The 19266-nt window shown below is 45.4% G+C and overlaps 4 protein-coding genes across 5 annotated transcripts; 3 read left to right on the forward strand and 1 right to left on the reverse strand.

The window, feature by feature from the left end:
* Window positions 1-399: 399 nt before the first annotated feature.
* Window positions 400-5493, forward strand: mcm5 (minichromosome maintenance complex component 5). Its single transcript, XM_023431597.2, has 16 exons — window positions 400-721; window positions 1418-1544; window positions 1661-1789; window positions 1872-2044; window positions 2130-2285; window positions 2385-2554; window positions 2654-2825; window positions 2916-3027; window positions 3143-3286; window positions 3378-3443; window positions 3549-3725; window positions 3831-3943; window positions 4048-4176; window positions 4297-4439; window positions 4542-4669; window positions 5079-5493. Exons 1-16 carry the CDS (start codon window positions 549-551, stop codon window positions 5178-5180), a joined length of 2214 nt encoding a protein of 737 aa, XP_023287365.1. The 5' UTR covers window positions 400-548; the 3' UTR covers window positions 5181-5493.
* A 468-nt stretch (window positions 5494-5961) lies between these two features.
* Window positions 5962-7642, reverse strand: hmox1a (heme oxygenase 1a). Its single transcript, XM_023431674.2, has 6 exons — window positions 7510-7642; window positions 7367-7425; window positions 7136-7247; window positions 6834-7049; window positions 6458-6730; window positions 5962-6303 (listed from the first exon to the last, which is right to left on the reverse strand). Exons 2-6 carry the CDS (start codon window positions 7414-7416, stop codon window positions 6139-6141), a joined length of 816 nt encoding a protein of 271 aa, XP_023287442.1. The 5' UTR covers window positions 7417-7425; window positions 7510-7642; the 3' UTR covers window positions 5962-6138.
* Window positions 7643-8888: 1246 nt separating this feature from the next.
* On the forward strand, window positions 8889-14404 carry foxred2 (FAD-dependent oxidoreductase domain containing 2). Of its 2 annotated transcripts, none has more exons than XM_023431683.2 (10): window positions 8889-9205; window positions 9660-9883; window positions 10028-10333; window positions 10432-10683; window positions 11244-11564; window positions 11711-11877; window positions 12014-12179; window positions 12624-12850; window positions 12958-13128; window positions 13287-14404. In XM_023431683.2, exons 2-10 carry the CDS (start codon window positions 9666-9668, stop codon window positions 13517-13519), a joined length of 2061 nt encoding a protein of 686 aa, XP_023287451.1. In that variant the 5' UTR covers window positions 8889-9205; window positions 9660-9665; the 3' UTR covers window positions 13520-14404. The 2 variants fall into 2 exon arrangements, with proteins under 2 accessions (XP_023287451.1, XP_023287452.1); XM_023431684.2 differs by having other exon boundaries at window positions 9663-9883.
* Window positions 14405-14601: 197 nt separating this feature from the next.
* Window positions 14602-19216, forward strand: ankrd54 (ankyrin repeat domain 54). Its single transcript, XM_023431592.2, has 8 exons — window positions 14602-15335; window positions 15695-15742; window positions 15839-15937; window positions 16158-16229; window positions 16472-16519; window positions 17835-17959; window positions 18064-18171; window positions 18336-19216. Exons 1-8 carry the CDS (start codon window positions 14918-14920, stop codon window positions 18408-18410), a joined length of 993 nt encoding a protein of 330 aa, XP_023287360.1. The 5' UTR covers window positions 14602-14917; the 3' UTR covers window positions 18411-19216.
* Window positions 19217-19266: the final 50 nt, after the last annotated feature.

Raw genomic sequence — 19266 nt, forward strand, 5'->3', positions numbered from 1 at the left:
TTGTGTTGGTGTTGAAGGAAACTTTATGACTATTTATTGACACTCACTGATCATCTGTAGCTATTGTAGATCATATATAGATACATATCGATCATCTGTAGCTATGGTTACACCCTCTGTAATGTGAAATTAATCTAATCTGAGATGTTTGACTATGTTTCTGTTCAGCTGTAGTTCTGTATTCATGCTTCTTTGAGGGACATTGTTGCTCATGCTTCTTCCCATCCCCCTGTTCTCTTTTTCGCGCCACCAGTGCTCACAAGCCCCGCCTTCCCAACGACGTCACGCGTCCAAGGGGAGCCTCGTCGGCCAATAGCAACAGGTGTGCATTGCTTACAGCCAATCGGAGGGCACGAGAGGGGCGTTGCGAGAAGCGGCTCGCGGGAAAGAGACGGGAAGGAGTTCAGTTTTTGCCGCGAACCGGACTCTTCAGAGCAGCTTCGTCTCCTGCGGCTCAGATCCGGGGTTTTTAAACATACAACAACAAAAAAACAAGTCATCAAACTTTCTTTTCCTTTGTACCGTCGCGTTGATCGACCTGCTTCAGTATGTCTGGCTTTGACGACCCGGGAGTTTACTACAGTGACAGCTTCGGAGGGGGAGACGGACCCGGCGTGGACGAAGGTGGACAGAAGAGGATCCACATCAAGAAACGGTTCCGTGAGTTCCTCCGGCAGTTCAGAGTGGGGACCGACCGCACCGGCTTCACCTACAAATACAGGTGAGCCGAAGCTGCACGTGGAAAATAAACTATAACGGGACATTGTGAGTCCGGACAGTGTGTAAGGTTTCTTATTAGGGTTGTTGGGACAAGCTGCAAGAATATAAGTGGTTATAATAAATATCTGCCGGTGGATGAACCTAATTTAAAGGGACATTACACAAATTTTCCATGTAAAGTTAAAGTTTATTCACCGTGATGCTGCTCAGCCACTGAAAACAGTTAAATTTCCTGCTTTTTTGGAGAAGAAACGACCCTGATGACGTCATCAACGTCATCTTACATTAGGTTTGAGACTTAAAAAAAAAAATTTGAACACAAAGTTAAAAAATACGACTCTTGGGAGGGTTAGAAACAAGTGTATTTTAATAATGAGGCTGTGTGGTCTGTGGAAATATGAGTTGCATTATGGGAAATGTAGGCTCCAGTATTTCTGAGAGTTTGACCTATATAAGAGAGTAAAAGTAGGAATTACACCATAGATTTGTTTAATTCACATGTGTGAGGTGGCAAGATTTTATCTATTGATACTGAAACGTTTATTATTTATTGATTAACAGTCGGTGAAGCTAAGCTAAAGCTACAGTATTGCAGTATTGGTATTTGATCTTACTTTTAATGGCTGTGCTTCTTCAGTTTGTGGGGCGGCGTGAGGTCGATTCCTAAACACCACATTATCCATTTTCTTTAAACCAGAGATGAGCTGAAGAGACACTACACCCTGGGGGAGTACTGGGTGGAGGTGGAGATGGAGGACCTCGCCAGCTTTGACGAGGATCTGTCGGACTGTCTCTACAAGCTGCCCACTGAGAACCTGCCGCTGGTGGGTTCACTGCTCAAATACACACCGGCCTCCTCTTTTCTCCTTCTAGTTTTGTTTTGTTTTGTTTTATTTTTTACTTGATTTGCTCCCCTGTAACAATTTGTTCTAATTTTCAGCTGGAGGAAGCTGCAAAGGAGGTGGCTGATGAAGTGACCCGTCCCCGGCCCGCAGGGGAGGAGACGGTGCAGGACATCCAGGTCATGGTGAAGAGTGACGCCCATCACGCGTCCATTCGCAGCCTCAAGGTACCTACACACCCCGTCGTGTCTCATATTCTTACAGTCGTCCTCAACAGTTTGGTCTAATGCTCATCTCTCCCCCCCGCAGTCTGAGCAGGTGTCTCGTCTGGTGAAGGTGCACGGCATCGTCATCTCAGCCACGGCGGTGAAGGCGAAGGCCACCAGGGTGTGCCTGCAGTGCCGCGGCTGCCGCAACGTCATCAACAACATCCCGCTGCCTCCGGGCCTGCAGGGTTACGCTCTGCCGCGCAAGTGCAACACGTGAGTTTGACCCTCGGGGGAATATCTGCTCAAACGGCTTTTCGCCGTGAGGCAGGATTAACTCCAACCAACTCTGTTTCCTCAGTGAGAACGCTGGCAGGGTGAAGTGTCCCATAGACCCTTACTTCATCATCCCAGACCGCTGCATCTGCGTCGACTTCCAGACTCTGCGCCTGCAGGAATCTCCAGACGCTGTGCCGCACGGAGAGATGCCCCGTCACCTGCAGCTCTACTGCGACAGGTGAGGAGCTCGTTCTCGAGGAAACAGATTTAATCCAGAATCCATTATTAGAAATCGGAGCAACTGCAAACTCTGATCCTCCTCGTCCGTCTATCTCAGGTATCTGTGTGACCGTGTGGTCCCAGGCAACAGAGTGACCATCATGGGGATCTACTCCATCAAGAAAATGGCTGCTGCGAAGGCCAAAGGCAAAGAGAAAAGCGCTGGCGTGGGCATTCGCGCGTCCTACCTGCGAGTGGTCGGCATCCAGGTGGACACAGAAGGAGCAGGTAAAGATGAATTCCTGCAGTAAATGACGCTCGTGTGTCTGTGTGATTCTAGCAGATGTTCAGCAGATGTTAATGTAATGTATTCTTTGTCTCTTGCAGGTCGCGGTGCTACCGGATCGGTTTCCCCGCAGGAGGAGGAGGAGCTCAGAGCGCTGGCCGCTTCTCCGAACGTCTACGACTCTCTGGCACGCTCCGTCGCTCCCTCCATCTACGGCAGCGATGACCTGAAGAAGGCCATCACCTGTCTGCTGTTCGGAGGTTCAAGGAAAAGGTAAACTGACTGTAGGAGAGGACGATAAATCGGTCTCCTGTGGGTTTACTTCCCTCAGGTGTAGTAATGCACTTGTCTCCCGTCCTTCAGGCTGCCTGATGGTCTCACTCGCAGGGGCGACGTCAACCTGCTGATGCTGGGAGATCCTGGTACAGCCAAGTCTCAGCTGCTCAAGTTCGTGGAGAGATGCTCACCTATCGGGGTACTAATGTCCTCCTGTACCGATGGAGCTTTACTTAATAGAAAAGTTTTTATTCTGCGTTTATTGTTGAATTGAAATCCACCCACTGACGGCGAGTTTGACTCTGCGTCTTCAGGTTTACACCTCGGGTAAAGGCAGCAGTGCAGCCGGTCTGACCGCCTCCGTGCTGAGGGACCCCAACACTCGTGGATTCATCATGGAGGGGGGGGCCATGGTGCTGGCTGACGGCGGAGTCGTATGCATCGATGAGTTTGACAAGGTGAGAATAATTTAGAGAAGCAGGAGCCGTTTTATTTTATCGTAATTAGTTCCTCGGGGTTAAAGACGAACCTTCTGCTTCTGTCCCTCAGATGAGAGAGGACGACAGAGTGGCAATCCACGAGGCCATGGAGCAGCAGACCATCTCCATCGCTAAGGTATTCCCCATGATGTGTATTTAAAAAAACAAAACAAACAAAACATCAACAACACAACCTCCTGACTGTAGTGAGGGGACTAACTAACGTGCGGTCTCCTCCCAGGCTGGCATCACCACCACGCTGAACTCCCGCTGCTCAGTCCTGGCCGCGGCTAACTCCGTGTTCGGCCGCTGGGACGACACAAAGGGGGAGGACAACATCGACTTCATGCCCACCATCTTGTCCCGTTTCGACATGATCTTCATCATCAAAGACCAGCACGACCAGCAGAGAGACATGGTGAGGAGGCCCGGGAGTTTGTCGCTGTAAATCTTCGGATCAGCAGAAATAGAAAAACGTGTGAGTGCGATGTTTTAATTTTATAAATTTTTTTGCCGTTTGCAGACTCTGGCTCGTCACGTGATGAACGTCCACCTCAGCGCCCGGACGCAGACCGAAGGTGTTGAGGGCGAGATCCCGCTGGCCACCTTTAAGAAATACATCGCCTACTCCAGAGCGTGAGTGCACCTGAGTTTTGTTTTTCGCTGGCGGCACAAGGCGAGGCATTGGTTTTATAATCTGGTCTGAATGTTTCTAATCTGGTCCGAATGTTTGCTCGCAGTAAGTGCGGCCCTCGGCTCTCCGCGGCGGCTGCTGAGAAGCTGAAGAACAGATACGTGGTGATGAGGAGCGGAGCGAGGGAGCACGAAAGAGAGAGCGACAAGAGACCCTCCATCCCCATCACCGTCAGGTATTTCTACATGTTGCGTTTCGTTGTCTGCAGCTCGGTGACGGACGTGTGTGTGTGTTTATTTTTTCCCTCCGTCTCTGACTCGAGTGTAAACATGTCGTTGTGTCTGTGGTCGTTCAGGCAGCTGGAGGCGGTCGTGCGTATCGCAGAGTCTCTGGCTAAGATGAAGCTGCAGGCCGTGGCTGGAGAGGAAGAGGTGGACGAGGCTCTCAGACTCTTCCAGGTTTCTACGCTGGACGCTGCGCTGTCGGGCAGCCTGTCAGGTGTGTGTGTGTCTGTGTGTGTGTGTGTTTGTGTGAGACTAGTGTTTGTAACTGGATGCAGTGCTTTCATGCTCTTAACGGTTGTTGGCGTCTCGTCTGCAGGAGTGGAGGGCTTCACCTCGCAGGAGGACCAGGAAATGGTCTCACGCGTCGAGAAGCAGCTGAAGAGACGCTTCGCTATCGGCTCCCAGGTGTCCGAGCACAGCATCGTCCAGGATTTCACCAAACAGGTCGGTCTGAGGAGAATAAACTTTTAAATTCAAATGTTTTGGATTTCTTCTTAAAGGTAAAATAACTGGTTGATATTGATACCAAATTGATAAAAGACGAGATATTGTTGCTCTGAGTCTGTTGATGTTCATATTCTGTTGTAAACAGGCAGTTTCAGTCCGTAAATCACTTTAAGCAAATGAAAGTGGTTGGACATTTCCCACTGGTTTGGCAGAAACAGTATTTGGTTTAATGCTTTACATGCGTATAAAGCTACGCGTGGAAAATGAAAGCCAGTGGGATGTAATAACACAAGTCACGAGTCCCAGCTTTGATTTGTGAAGGATAAATACTTCAGTAATCAGTGATTTACTCTGGTCTGAGTCCTGTGAGTAACATCTGTGTTCTCCTGTTTGTTCCGTTTTGCAGAAGTATCCAGAGCACGCCATCTACAAAGTGCTGCACCTGATGCTGAGGCGGGGGGAGCTGCAGCACCGCATGCAGAGGAAAGTGCTCTACAGAGTCAAGTAGAGCTAACCGCTGCTCCGATACTTCCGTACTGTTGTTGATGTAAATAGTTTTTTTTTTTTTGCTCTGCATATTTGTGCTGCTCTGTATTTACCAATAATACAATAATTAATTTCAAACCTGGGATGGATTGAGTTGGATCTGGATTCTTGGCGGCAGCTGCAGCAGCAGCCGCCATCTGCTCACATGCTCCAGGATGAAAACATGTTTTGGATATAGAACCGTTTAGCTCTTAAAGATGTTTTGTGTCGATATGAAAAAGTGTCTGCATACTCTGTAAAAAAAAATAAAGACGAATTAAAATATTTGCAAACTTTCTTGTATATATCCAGATGTGTCTCTTTATCCACATGTTCTGCCCTTGGGAAAATACTGGAAGGGTGTTTTCCACACTCTGTCCCCAGCCCTCAATTTTGACTTGTTGCCCCTGGTCGCCCTTCATGGTGTTACTGGAGAAAATGAAGCGCGCCCGCCTCTCTTTTGGCCAGGTGTGCAGCATTACTTGTATTACTCAGTGGCTGCAGGGACGTAATGTCTCGTCTAAGCCTCAAACAAAAGGTTCCTGAAGATGTGACGACCTTCCCTAGAATACTTCCCAAATCCTCAGTCAAATTAAGGCTTGATTTCCCCTTTTTATTTTCTTTTTCTTTGTCGTTCTGTTGATGTAATGTCAGTAATACAGATTACAGAAGTAGGAACATGGATTCTTTGAGAGGAAAAAAGAATTGAAAACATGCTGACTTTCAGTTTGGTTGTGAATCATGAAGTGATGAGCTCTAGACAGTTTTCACAGTGTTGTGATTGTTTAATAAAGTTCATACACATGACAGTTAACAAGTTGAGAAAATCACCATTTCAGATCGTTTATAAACTTGGACACAATTTCGATTGATTCAGTGATTAGTAAAGTGCTGTGTGTGTGTGTGTGTGTGTGTGTATTGATCACACGTGCAGGTAAAAACTAGAAGGTGTAGATTCCGATTCCAATAGTGGCCAGAGCGACGCACAGTCCCACGGTGACCTGCATGACGTGTGAGGATGGGAGCGCGGCAGCTGGGACGGCGCTGTCTGATTGGTCCACTGTTGCTGTTGTGACACTCAACATATTCTGCAAGTCATCAAAAACCTGCAGAAACACAAGTCAAGAAAAAACGATGAGTTCTGCTCTGCTTCCTGTGTATGTATTCACTTCCTGTTTTTTTTTTTTACCAGTTCATGTGACTTTGAGTGATTCTGTATGATAGTATTAATCAGCCTGTAAAATCTGCTCTTTCCCGCACCTGGATGTTGAGCTCGAAGGCCGACACCGCCTCCTCCAGCAGCTCCGCCCTCTGCGCCTCCGTCAGCTCGATGCTGTTCATGCGGCTCCTGTACAGCTGCTTGAAGCGGTTCGGGCTGGTCACGCCGGGGAAGGAGAAAAACGAAAGTCCCTCTTTGCTGCTCAGCCCAAGAGACTTCTGGGTAATTTTCCCCAGGACTTGACCTCCTGAAAGGTCACCAAGGTACCGAGTGTAGGCGTGGGCCACCAACAGCGCCGGGTTCTCCCTGCCAATCTGTAACATAAGCACCTAATCAGCTCTGTACGTGTCTCCTCGTGTGTGTGTGTGTGTGTGTGTGTGTTGGGATTCATTCGTCATTTCACAGCGTGTCACTCACGTCTCGTAGCCTCTGCTCGTATCTGTGTGTGGCTGCGGGAACGACCAGCTTCCTCCTCCAGTCTGAGCCCAGGAAATGCTCCAGATCTCTCTCCAGAGACTCCAGACGGGAGAGTTCCTGAGGGAAGTATATCGGCGCGACAGCTGGATGGAAGGCATTTCTGTCCAGCTCGTCTTCCAGCGCCTTGTAGATCTCGTAGAGGGAACACAGCAGCACCTGCCGGACGTATACAGGTGAACATCCGCCTCTCAGGAAGGTGTAAACATAAATAAGAAACAAGCCGGGTACGGAGCAGAACCGACCTTGTACTGCGGCAGGGTGATCTGTCCCTTCTGGTAGCTCAGCATCAGCTGTGTGTTTTCAGCTCGGACGTGGTTGTCTTTAGTGGCTGCTTTGATCTGCTCTGATAAATCACTGAGGGACACACGCAGACAGGAAATAGATCACATTTAAAGTATGAAAATGATCATCTGAAAACACATAAAACAGATCTGAGTTTTAAAACTCTTGTTAACGCGAGTCACTCCTCTCACCTGCCAACTTCCCCAGTGTCATTCTTCCTGGCGCTCTTCATGTTCTCCATCTGTGCAGACTGTGACGATTTCTCTCAGTTAGACACATTTAATATCAATTAAAAGAAAGGTACATAACAGTGTGTTTAACATGTTTTATTTACCTGCGATTAAGCAAAGTCTTTTTCTCCTTGACTCTGGTTGAAGTCCGTCTGCGGTTGTCACTTCCTCAGAGTGATCGGTACGCTGTGGCCTTCCAGCTCCTGTCCCTGCCTCTTTTATAGAGACGTGGTCCTGAAGCTGCTGAGTCAAATGGGAAGTGTGAGTGCTGACTCACATGTTTCGGACGGCTGCTGCTTAACATGACGAAGCAATGGGAGTGTGGAAAAAGCAGAAAACATGAGAAGGATGAAATCAAAAGTTCACTCTGATCAAATGTCAAGGCTGGACATGTGACCAAGTACATTAAACTAAAGTAATGCGCTCAGGTACATTACTTTTATAATAATTCATATTTCCACTACTTTTCAGTGGGAAATGTTGTAGTTTTTTAGACCCCAATATTTATTCAACACTTGCAGTTACTTTTCAGATTAAGAGTTTATGCACAAAAACTTTTTATGATCTTATAGAATACGATTTGTTTCCATACTATTAAGCTTCTCAGTGACATATAAAGCACCTTAACATGAAGTGCTAAAGTGGACATCCTTTAGGCTTCCTGACAACAATGTACAATACAATACAATACTATATTATTATTATTATTATTATTATTATTATTATTATTGTCATTATTAATACAATCTGAACCAATCCCTTTCGCTTGACGCTTTCAAAGTGCTGAGCAAGTGAGAATCAAAGAGAGAGACAGGACAGCAGGAGAGTTTTCCAATGAAATAAATAAAATAGCAAAATTTAAAAAATGTGAAAAGGTGCATCATGAGCTTTGAAATATAGAGACTAGAGTGTGAGTATTTTACAGAGAAAATACCACTATATTATATTTATATAATTATAATACTATAATTTCACGAGGCCTTTAAAAATGTGTTTTGACACTATGAAGTTTGATCACCTTAAATCTCAGTTTTTCTCTTTGTGACATCACAACCACAGATGCCACAACACACGTCACGTGGTCCAGAAGTTCAAAAAAACATATTCATATATCCTGGATTTTTTTTTGTTTTGTTGTTGTTGTAGTGAAGGAGAAGAGGCAGAAGTAACTGTAAGACATTTGAACTATTAGAGAAACACACATCAGACACAGATTATTATTGTTCATCTGTCTAAAACTCCTTCTTGAGGGGATCTTTAACTTTATGTGAAATACACCAGGCGCACCTCCCCCACCACAGGAACCTGCTCAGTCAGGGAATGTAGGACATCTTTCATGTGCTCTATTCTCTTCTATTCTAATCTGCTCTGTTCTATGGTTTTCTCTAAGCACGCCCCCTTATGCAAGCAGCCCTCCATTGGCTTTAGTCATCCGAGGGGGAAGTGGGTAGTGCTAGTGGATTTTCATGGGAGAGGGGTGGGGAGTGTGTGTGTGTGTGTGTGTGTGGGGGGGGAAACTGCACAAATCCAGTCTTTAAAAAAAAAAAAAAGCACGTTAGTAAACATGTAGAGATCTCGACAGGTGTGATGAATGCTAAACCACAGCTGCTGCTGCTGCTGCGCGCGAGGGATCGACGGGTGTAAAAAATAAAAAATAAAAAAAGGTGACGCGGGACTCTTTGTTGTTATTTTTACGCAGTAGCCGACCTCACATCTGGTTCAGCGGGCGATGGCAGCCGCCGCATCCCCAGGATCGGTGATATAACATCGGCTGGAGAGTTCAGGGAGAGCCGGAGAAAGGTAGGGTGGGTGGGGGTGAGACACTCAGCTCGTGTCCACTGCTGCTTTCAGCCTAATTCAGCTAATTCAGAAGTTTAAGCATTAGCTTCCTGTCCTGTAAGTTTAAAGTCGTAATAATGTCGTAATAATTTTTTTTAAGGAGGAATTTGTATGAATATGCTCCAGAGTATCGAGCCTCAGTTTAGCCAGTTGCCTAATCGCGGCCCAGATGCTCATTCAGGCTCGAGCTGGTTAAATCCAAAACATGTAGCTGTGGAGTTTGATTTACAAACAATGGAAAACAACATTATACACAAATAACACATTTTATGATCCAGTTTTTCACTTTTTTTTGTGTGTTTTTTAATGGACCATAGTTTCCAAAATGTTATGGTACTGCTTTATTCTAAAAGGTTTAATGTTATTATTGATTTAATATGTGATTTTATTGTGTTGTGTCATTGTTCATGTCCAGCAGGTGATGGATCCGAGCCTTCCTTGTTTTCTCCTTTTCATCTTTTTGATTGGCTGTGTCAAATGCTCCCTTGATAGCCACCACCACAATGGCACCCGCCACTTTGAGTACTGTGTGCTCGGAGCCGGTCCTGCGGGGCTGCAGATGGGACATTTCCTTTCCAAGGCCAAAAGAGACTACATCATCTTGGAGAGGAACTCGGGACCGGGCAGCTTCTTTAACAAGTAAGAAACTTTGTGAAAGCATTTCCTGTTGGTACTGGAAAATCGTATTTGTCTGTCTTAAATCACCTTTTGATGCTTTCCATCTCTGCTCTGTTTTTGTGTGTGTGTGTGTGTGTGTGTGTGTGTGTGTGTGTGTGTGTCCAGGTATCCCAGGCACAGGAAGCTCATTAGCATCAACAAGATCTACACAGGAAGGCAGAACCGAGAGTTCAACCTGCGCCACGACTGGAACTCGCTGCTGAGCGATAAACCTGACCTCCTGTTCAAGCGAGTGAGCAGCGAGTTCTACCCGCCGGCGGACGCCTTCCCGCTCTACCTGTCCATGTTTGTGAAGGAGCTCGGGCTGAGGGTCCGGTACGGTGTGGACGTCGGACGGATCAGAGCAACGCAGTCGGCCACCGGCGTGAGCTACGTCCTGACTGACCAGCATGCGTCAGATTACACGTGCAGGTATTTTTGCATCATACAAAACCTGAGAGATGAACATTTTTACGTCGGTTTGGACTGTAGATCGCCTCGTGTTGTACTTCTGTCCTCTCCCCCTCCAGCGTCCTGCTGGTGGCCACAGGTTTGTGGGTTCCTCAGAAGGTGGAGTTTGTCGGTTCTGAGCTGGTCGAGGGCTACGAGTCCATCTCCACCAACCCTGAGGACTACAAGGACCAGGCTGTACTTATTCTGGGAAAGGGGAACTCCGCCTTTGAAACGGCCCAGAGCATCTTGGGAAAAGCCAGTCGGGTGCACATGCTCAGCTCCAGCCCCGTTCGACTGGCTTGGCAAACACATTATGTAGGAGATCTCAGGTGCGGCTGATTTCTTCCTTTATTTTTTCTGTCTCTATGATTTTTGCTCCACATCAGTGGTTTCCGGTTTTCAGACGTAACCCCTCAACCCAATGAGATTTCAAAGGAGCTATTTGCACGTTTTGCTATTGCTACATAGCTAATGTTAGCATTAACAGCTCTTCACTCACCAGTTTAGAAGAACTGTGGAGTTCAGCATCAAACTTCATTCCTTCACTCCAGTGCTGGGAAAAAAATGCCAATGTTAGCCTTTGTCGCTAACCAGCTAGCCTCGTCCCGTCTCGTCACTTTCCGATAGCGACTCACTGTAGCCTCCAATCTGACCTGACGATGCCGTATCATAACCTCTCGTCTTCTAAACGCAACCGTGTCTCTTTAAATTTGATGTTTTTTGATACAATTAATTATATAAACATGGATATTTACAATATTTTGTATACACTTTTTTAATCATAATTTACCCTCTGTCAACTGCAGATGTACCCTAGAGGATACAAGCACCCCTGGTTGGAGTTAGCATTTTTAACATGAACTGACCCTGAACTGTCTCTGTGTTTCAGAGCTGTGAATAATGAGTTACTGGACACGTACCAGCTGAAGTCCCTCGATGGGTTGGTGGAGGCGCGCCTGGAGAAAATAGTTATCGCTCGGCGAAAGGAGCAAGTCGGGAGGAGACCAGCTGTGAAGAAGAGAGAGAAGAGGGGAAAGTTGTACCTGACTTTAAAGAAGTACAAACAGAACCAGGACAAGAGGAAGAACAGTTCTGAAGTGACTGGGGAAGAACTGCCGGGGTATCACATCGACAACTTCTCCACGCGAAACCCCTACGACCGCGTGATCCGATGCCTCGGATTCCGATTCAACTTCAGCATATTCGACAGGTAGAGATTTCTGTAACGTGTCAGTGTCCATACATTCATGATAAATCATGCACTGCGCTGTTTACAAATGACAAATTCTTGTATCATGTTACTATATATATATATATATTTAAAAAAGCTGTTTTATTTCTTAAACATCTCCCTAGCTCTGCCTGCCCACCAAACAGTGGCAATGCAAAAGGGAGGTTGCCGGGGGTGACGGCCTGGTATGAAGGGAAGAGCACCCCCGGTTTGTTTGTGCTGGGGACCGCGGCTCACTCCAGAGACTACCGCTCGTCCGCCGGCGGCTTCATCCACGGATTCCGTTACACAGGTGAAAGTCCCGACATTATTACAGCAAAGCTTGTTTAATCCTGTTCGCAAACAACTGTCACATCCTCACGGTCGGCGTGAGCGCTGAACCGCACGTGCAGCTCTTTTTAATAAACTGCATGGATTCTCTGCCACAGCTCGAGCTGTACATCGTGTACTTGAACGCCGTTACCACAGCAACCCGTGGCCATCGACAAAGCTGTCGACAACGCAGCTGCTGTCCTGGATCCTGAAGCGGGTTGGCGAGGCCTCTGGGCCGTACCAAATGTTTGAAGTGCTTGGGGATGTCGTACTCCTTCGAGGGTGAGCAGATGTTATTTTGATGTCACCAGCTATGATTATTTGTTCATGACCCAAGTCACATGTCCTGATGAGGGTCACGGTGACAAGAAAGAACTGCTGCTGCTCTCAGCTGCTTCCTGGTGAACATCACTGAATCACCGCTGGCTGAGAAGCATTAGATGTTCAGAACATCTTAACTGGCTCATTTAAATTAGTGTAGAAGTGTCGTATGTGAAGTATTTCATTTTCAGAAATAAGTTTTTCACTACTTTACCTTAACTGACGGATAATGTTGTGATTGCAGCAGCTGGTTATTCGTCCTATAAGTATCACTCCCTGTGTGAGCAGATTTCACAGAAGGCTCTTCATCACCTGACCTTTTTCAAAATAAACAAAACCCACCGTTAATTCTTATTCATGCTCATCATGTTTCGGTCCTGTCCTCTCTCTCTCTGTCACTCTCAGCTCTCACTGTGAATACGTGGAAGAGTTTCCGATCCAGGCCTTGCCTCAGTTCTCGTCTCTCTCGGGCCGCGAGGTGTCCAGCCACGGACTGGTGGTTGTAGTCATGCAGTATGGGAAGAAGAAGATAGACTATCTGGGGCGTAACAGGGCAGAAACAGACTGGAGCAGAGCTTGGAAATCCAACTTTCTGCACCCTGTTTTATACTACTATGACACACTTCCTACCGGTGAGTACTACCATTAAAAAGGTAAATGTTCTTAGGAATAGAATCACTGCAGTTTTGACTGAGAACAAACTCAGAATGAAAGTTAATGAAAGTTTTTTTTATCCCAGAGGAGGAAATGAAGCTCCGTCCCCACGGCTGGCCTCTACCAAGGCCCAAGGCAATTCATCACATGGTTGAGGACTTCCTCACAGAGTGGGAGGGTCCCATATCTCACATCCAGCCACTGCGGCGCTTCCTGGAGCGCTGTGTCCAGACTGACCTCAGATCCTTCTATGCAGGTAGAGCAGCACCTCACAGCTGGTTATAAATGCAGGAAATGAAAACTGAAACCTGTAAGCACGTTGCACTTCGTAGCCCAGACTGAGTGATGTCACTGATTGTACAGCAGGTGGTGCAGTGACTCAATCCCGTGTTTCTTCTTCGTCCTTTTTTGTAGAATCATGTTTCCATTCATCCCTTACCCACCGCAAGCCGCCGCTGTTCTGTCAGCAAGGATACTTGAAGCGGCAGGGTGTCGCTCCCAAGAGTCGGCTGCGGCAGCACGTTCACGACGCTGGATTGATGCCCACTGAGCAGGATGCAGACACATCGGGGGCTGACCCAGCGTTCCCCAACTACCTGGCCCAAGCTGGAGCCTCCATGTCTTCAGGACTGAGACTTGACTTATGATTGTTTTTACTTAAAGGGACAGTTCGGGGGTTTTTTTTGACGTGGGGTTATGTGAGGCACTCATGAATAGTCGGTTCATCAACCTGCAGTGGATTCTGTTCAGCACGCTCCCAGTTAGGAGATTGTGCGTGGTTGAAAAAAATGTAGTGCCAAAAGAAAGTGCTGTTTTCACGGGAAGATAAACCGCTGAAAATATTCTACATGAAGCGTACATTTAAACGGATATTGGATTGTCTCGGTGAGTGTTTTTAAAAGTGTCTAAGACATGTTTTAGACATCGCTCTTCTAGTCTGCCAGTGCTCCCGGTCCGATCTCCTAACCGGGAGTGTGCTGATCAGGATCAAACAACCCCACTTCAAAAAACCCGAATATCCCTTAAAGCGTGTTAAAGCTATGCCTATGATGCTGTTAAGGTCCCTCATACTTGCTACCTCCAGCGCCCATAATCATTCCCTGCATAAGACCAAATATTTTTGACTGAATACCATCCTACAGATCCGTGGTTAGCTTCTCTTCTTGCAGCCCTCTCATCACCAATTGCAGATTTCTACCACTTGACTATTTCAACCAAAGAGTGATTTCTTTCCTTGTTTTATTTTAATAATGTTTAAGAGCCCTGAAGAAGTAAAATTATGCAATTATACACTAGAAATAAAAAGGAGAAATTAGGGGACAGTCTGATAAAATAAGTATTACTATGTGAGGCACCTTGTCCCTTATTAGTATTCCTCACAAAATATTTATATGCATTATAATGTGCCATTTTCATATCATGGAAATTTAGATTATATGAAGCTATATAGGTGGAGGGTGGGTGTTACAGAATGATTATGCATTATACATTTTACATGGTACCTGAATAAACATTTAAAAAATAAATACAAAGTTTGTCTTTTTTTAAAATTCTATTAAAAAATATTTTGTGCATTATTACTCATTTACAGTGCGCATGCGCAGAGCCTTTCAACGGGTAGGGGGAGGGGTCCAGCGCGGGGACAGTTTGATTGGCTGCTTGATTGCGTTGATCCTATTGGACCGGAACAAATGAACAACAGAGAATCTGATTGGTCGTCAGTGCGCTGGGGAACGGTCGGCTGTGCAATGCATGTGTTTTTTACTACCTTTATCCGATGAGATGGAAAACGTGAAATAGGGGACATTTTGGTGCCGTGAAGAAAAAGCATCTTCCACTGTTTAAATACTTATAGGTTTTAATGGGGGAGTGTCTGTGTTGACGCGCCGTTCAATGGCCCCCGCCGCTGCTGACGCAGTAGATGCCGTAACCAAAGTTGACTCCTGATATTTATGACGGCTATATTTCCTTTTTGCCTCGACAGGAGTAAGGACCGTATGTGACGAGTGTTGCAGAAACACAGCCTCCATATGTCACGATAGAGAATGGACGGGTGGAGCCCAATCGATGCAGCAGCGTCGGATAATGACCGATCCAGCTCCGAGGGGGAGTACATGCTGGAGCCCGGACCCGAAGATGAAACCCGGGAGGCGGCGGCAGCGGAGGTGGCGGCGGCGGACAGAGAGCAGCGGCGGGGTAACGTGGAGGGGATGGAGGACGGGGGTACCGCTGCTGTCGGGTTTGGGATAAGTGGCACTGGTGAAGGCAAAGTGGTGTTGGGTCGAGTCGGACAGAGAGACGACAAAGAACTCAGGTACCTGCACTTGTTGTGGGAGCCCGGGCGAGCAGAGCTCGGCGGCGCCGGTGGCGTGGCGAGCAAGCTGGGGAAGATGACGGGGAGCCGGGCCAGGCGGCACCACAGAGCCGTGCGGAACCAGGGTCCTATCGGTAAAGATATTTACGGTAAGGGGCAGTCAGGTTGTTGAATGTGAATGTGTAGTGTAAGCGTGTAGAGAGAGCAATGTGTTGACTACATTTGTAAGAAGTTGTATCAGCATTTAAGCAAAGTCTCATGATAAAATCTCACTAGATATCTAGTCTCATCTCTTCATATCAGCATCATACAAATTTCCTATTCAAACATAAAGTAACCCTCATCAGCAGTATGCAGTTGCATTATATGACAATTACACAGCCCCCTTTGAAAAGTGTAAAGTGCTGTCCTCTTGTTTGTTTCCCCGATGCCACACAGAATCACCTCATTCACCCAATCATAAATCCACATTTACATACCTCTCAATTTGAATGTCTTATCTCCACAGCTGTGAAGAGACTGAGGGAGGCAGCGAACAGCAATGATATCGACACAGGTAGGAGTAGTGAGGTTGGTACCATGAAATACCTTCTTTTTTAAAGCGGTGTGGGAGAAGGACGTGTTTTTTGCTAATAAAGTTGTGTTCCTTCAGTTCGAAAGCTCCTGCAAGAGGACATAGACCCCTGTGCAGCAGATGACAAGGGAAGGACAGCTCTTCATTTCTCTTCCTGCAACGGCAATGAGAGCATTGGTAGGTCGGGGACAGTTATTAGGTTGCCATGACAGTATCATAGGAAATCACATATAATGCAGCAGGACAGCTGGAAACCCCCAATTCTAAATTGTGTCCTCGAACAATACACTGAACAACTGTGCTGCTTTGCAGCTAATCCCACAGATGAATTTATCAATTTCTTAATCAAACTAATTTGTCCATTTATTAGTCAAATCTTATTTTCATATGTCAATAGTGCAATTGTTGCTGAGCCACGGCGCTGACCCCAACCAGCGAGACAGTCTGGGAAATACCCCCCTCCATCTGGGTAAGAGAACAATCACCATGACCCGTAAAACCCACAGCACGGCGGTCAATATTGCATATGACTGTGGTTTCACTCTGACACACAAACTGTGCAGCTCTTTCAGGCTCACACCTGTTAAAGTGTACAGATACGCTGTAAAAAGACATAAACAAAAAACATAAGTGATGATTCTGCATGTAACAAGTGGTTTGAAAAAGTTCCGTTAATGTATATTGTGCACATTTCACCCTGTGTTTCCACAGCGGCCTGTACTAACCATGTGCCTGTAATCACCACATTGCTGAGAGGAGGTAAGACCACTGCTGAAGTGTTGAGTTCTTTATGTATACATATTACTCAGTTTCCCATCGAAGCAGAGCTCTTTGTAAGTTAGCTGAAAATAAATGGAATAAAATCAACTTTTAACACTATATAAGGGACAGTTTTCAATGATCTGTTGCCATGAAGGAGCGTGTGTAAGGCGTAATGCATAAAGGTGGGTGGTTCATGGACTTAGAGGGGTTGTAAAGGTTTATTGTTCCCAAAGATTCAACAGGTTTTTACAATTTACTCAGTCTGGGCAGAAGTTTTTTTGCATGTGTATACATTTTGAACTAATTAAATTTGAGCCTCAGTACATTTGACTGTGACTGACAAGAGTCAGTCAGACATGTGCATAAGTAAGCAGTAGGGGTCATAATGTAAGTACAATAATGCACTTTAAACTGTTGTAATATGGGAAAATCATGGACTAGGTGGAGGTGAAGACAGTCACAGTGCCCAGCAGACAAAGTGCTTTCAGTAAACCACGGCCAGTCGCTAAATATCAAACTCTTTCTCCATTAAACCTCTTTTTGCTCATGTGAATATTTTTAATTTAAGGAACTGTGTGGAGTTTATATTTGCATTGAGTGTTTCCCACCAAAAATTGATTGCATACGCATATCCTTGACGTCTAACAAATGGGTGGAGTGCATTTCCCCTATCATCAAACTTTTGCCAAGCCATTGTGTTTTTTTTGTTTTGTTTTGGATTTTTCCATCCATGTTACGAGCTTGCCGGCTTGTTCTTCCTTGCCTTTGCTGGCATGTTATTGTACTTCTTTTTGTGCATCAGCGTTATAATGTGTATTGAGTCAATTGTGTGCTCAATACAAACAAAACCGGGACTCGCTCATTAAAACATGACTCCTTATATCTGCTCATGGTCAAAAACTCTGAATGGTACCTTTTAACTGTAAATTATAAAGATGTAACACAATTAGTGTCTTGTAGATTAATATAAGCTCCCATGAGCACTGATTGAGAAGGATGACTAAACTGTTCACCAGTAATATATTTTATAAGTTATGTGTAGCACTATAGTTCAGTTGTAGGACAGTAAGCACATAATCCTGCTATACTTTCAAAATGTATGTATAAATATACAAAATAAAACCATGTTGCTGCAAATAGGTCTCAACAAATTAGTGATGTCAGATTAATAACAACACCAATCTTTTCAATCAGAGCTAATAAACTTTTAAAGATTAAAAAGTATTTGTCAGTTAGAATTGAGTGTCTATCACAACAGTTTAATAAGCATCTGTAATGTGTAAACATTTGTGTTCCTATTTTTTCCGTGAAGGAGCCCGCGTGGACGCCCTCGACCGAGCAGGCCGGACGCCGCTGCATCTAGCGCGCTCTAAGCTCAACATTCTGCAGGAGGGAGATTCACGCAGCTTAGAAACCCTGAGAGGGGAAGTCACACAGGTGAGAGAACGCATTAAACTTACCCGGTGTAATGAGATCAGAGCTCGGTGTTTTGGTACAGATGGTACAGATCATGGTGGCTTCTATCTAACTTCCCTTTACAGATTATTCAAATGCTGAGGGAATACCTGAACTTAATGGGACAGAGTGAAGCTAAAGAGCGGCTGGAACACATTTCCACACAGTTGCAGCACACACGCACCAAAGAGCAGGTGAGACCGACGCACTCAGATTCACATGCATAAACACCAAGATTTATGGTGTAATTAAACTGAGATGTGTATGTTCTTCAGTTTGCAGGTATTGATGATTTTTTATGTGTTTGTTTTTCACCAACATATACATGTTTGCTTTGTTGTTGTTTTTTTCCCCCCAGGTGGATGAGGTGACTGATTTATTGGCCAGTTTTACATCACTCAGTCTACAGAAACAGAATTTGGGGGATAGGTAGAAGATGAAGTGTATAGAGAGCTGAAGTCCTGCTCCTTTCCAAGCAAGCCTCTGCTCCACTAGCATCCAGACAAGCAAACCGGAACCATGATGCTGTGGTTTTCTGTCCATATGTCAAAACAAATGTTCTGCTACAGTGCTACTGTGCTGGACAGTAACATTTCAACTCCTCATTTTAACCAAGTCAAGTTAAGACTGATTATTTTGTTAGCATTCAAGCACAGCTCTGGTAAGATTTTGATGTGTGTGCACTAATATGCTAACAATGCTAACAAAATTATTGTTGTCTTGGTTAAATTGAAAAGATGCTAAAGTTTTTGTGTGGCCAATGCTGTTGTGTAGTAGATAACCATTCATCTGAAGGACAGAAAAAGAGTATTGCATGTCAGCCTTTCGGAAGAAAGATAAAAGAAACCCCAAATGGTAAAATACATTGAGAACAGGAAGCTAGGGGAAAAGAAGCTAACCCAGTGCAGTGGGACCTCGGCTCTCTACTGTGTGTGTGTGTGTAAGTGTGTGATGTGTGTGTATGAGTGAGTCATCGCTGTGTTTGTGCGCTGACATGTTCTCTTGTTGCCTGCCATTGTTAGCCAAGCTCTATGATCATTATGAAATGTATTTCTCATGAAATGGTTTCACAGTCTTCACTGTTGTAATTTTTGATTTCTTATCAGCAACACCTTTGGATCACAATGCCTTTTCTCTTGTACTGCATGTTACGTTTGTATGTCAACTGTATTGTAAAAACTGATTTGGCTGTTGTTGTAAATGGTTGTGCAAATCAATAAATCAATATCTTTGGCTATATTCATGAAATATTGTCTTTCATCCTATGTGATAAAGACTGGTATGTGCAG

This window comes from Seriola lalandi, unplaced genomic scaffold (genome assembly GCF_002814215.2).
Source record: "Seriola lalandi dorsalis isolate HSWRI2012SDOR001 ecotype SW California unplaced genomic scaffold, Sedor1 jcf7180002054926, whole genome shotgun sequence".
Classification (NCBI taxonomy): domain Eukaryota; kingdom Metazoa; phylum Chordata; class Actinopteri; order Carangiformes; family Carangidae; genus Seriola; species Seriola lalandi.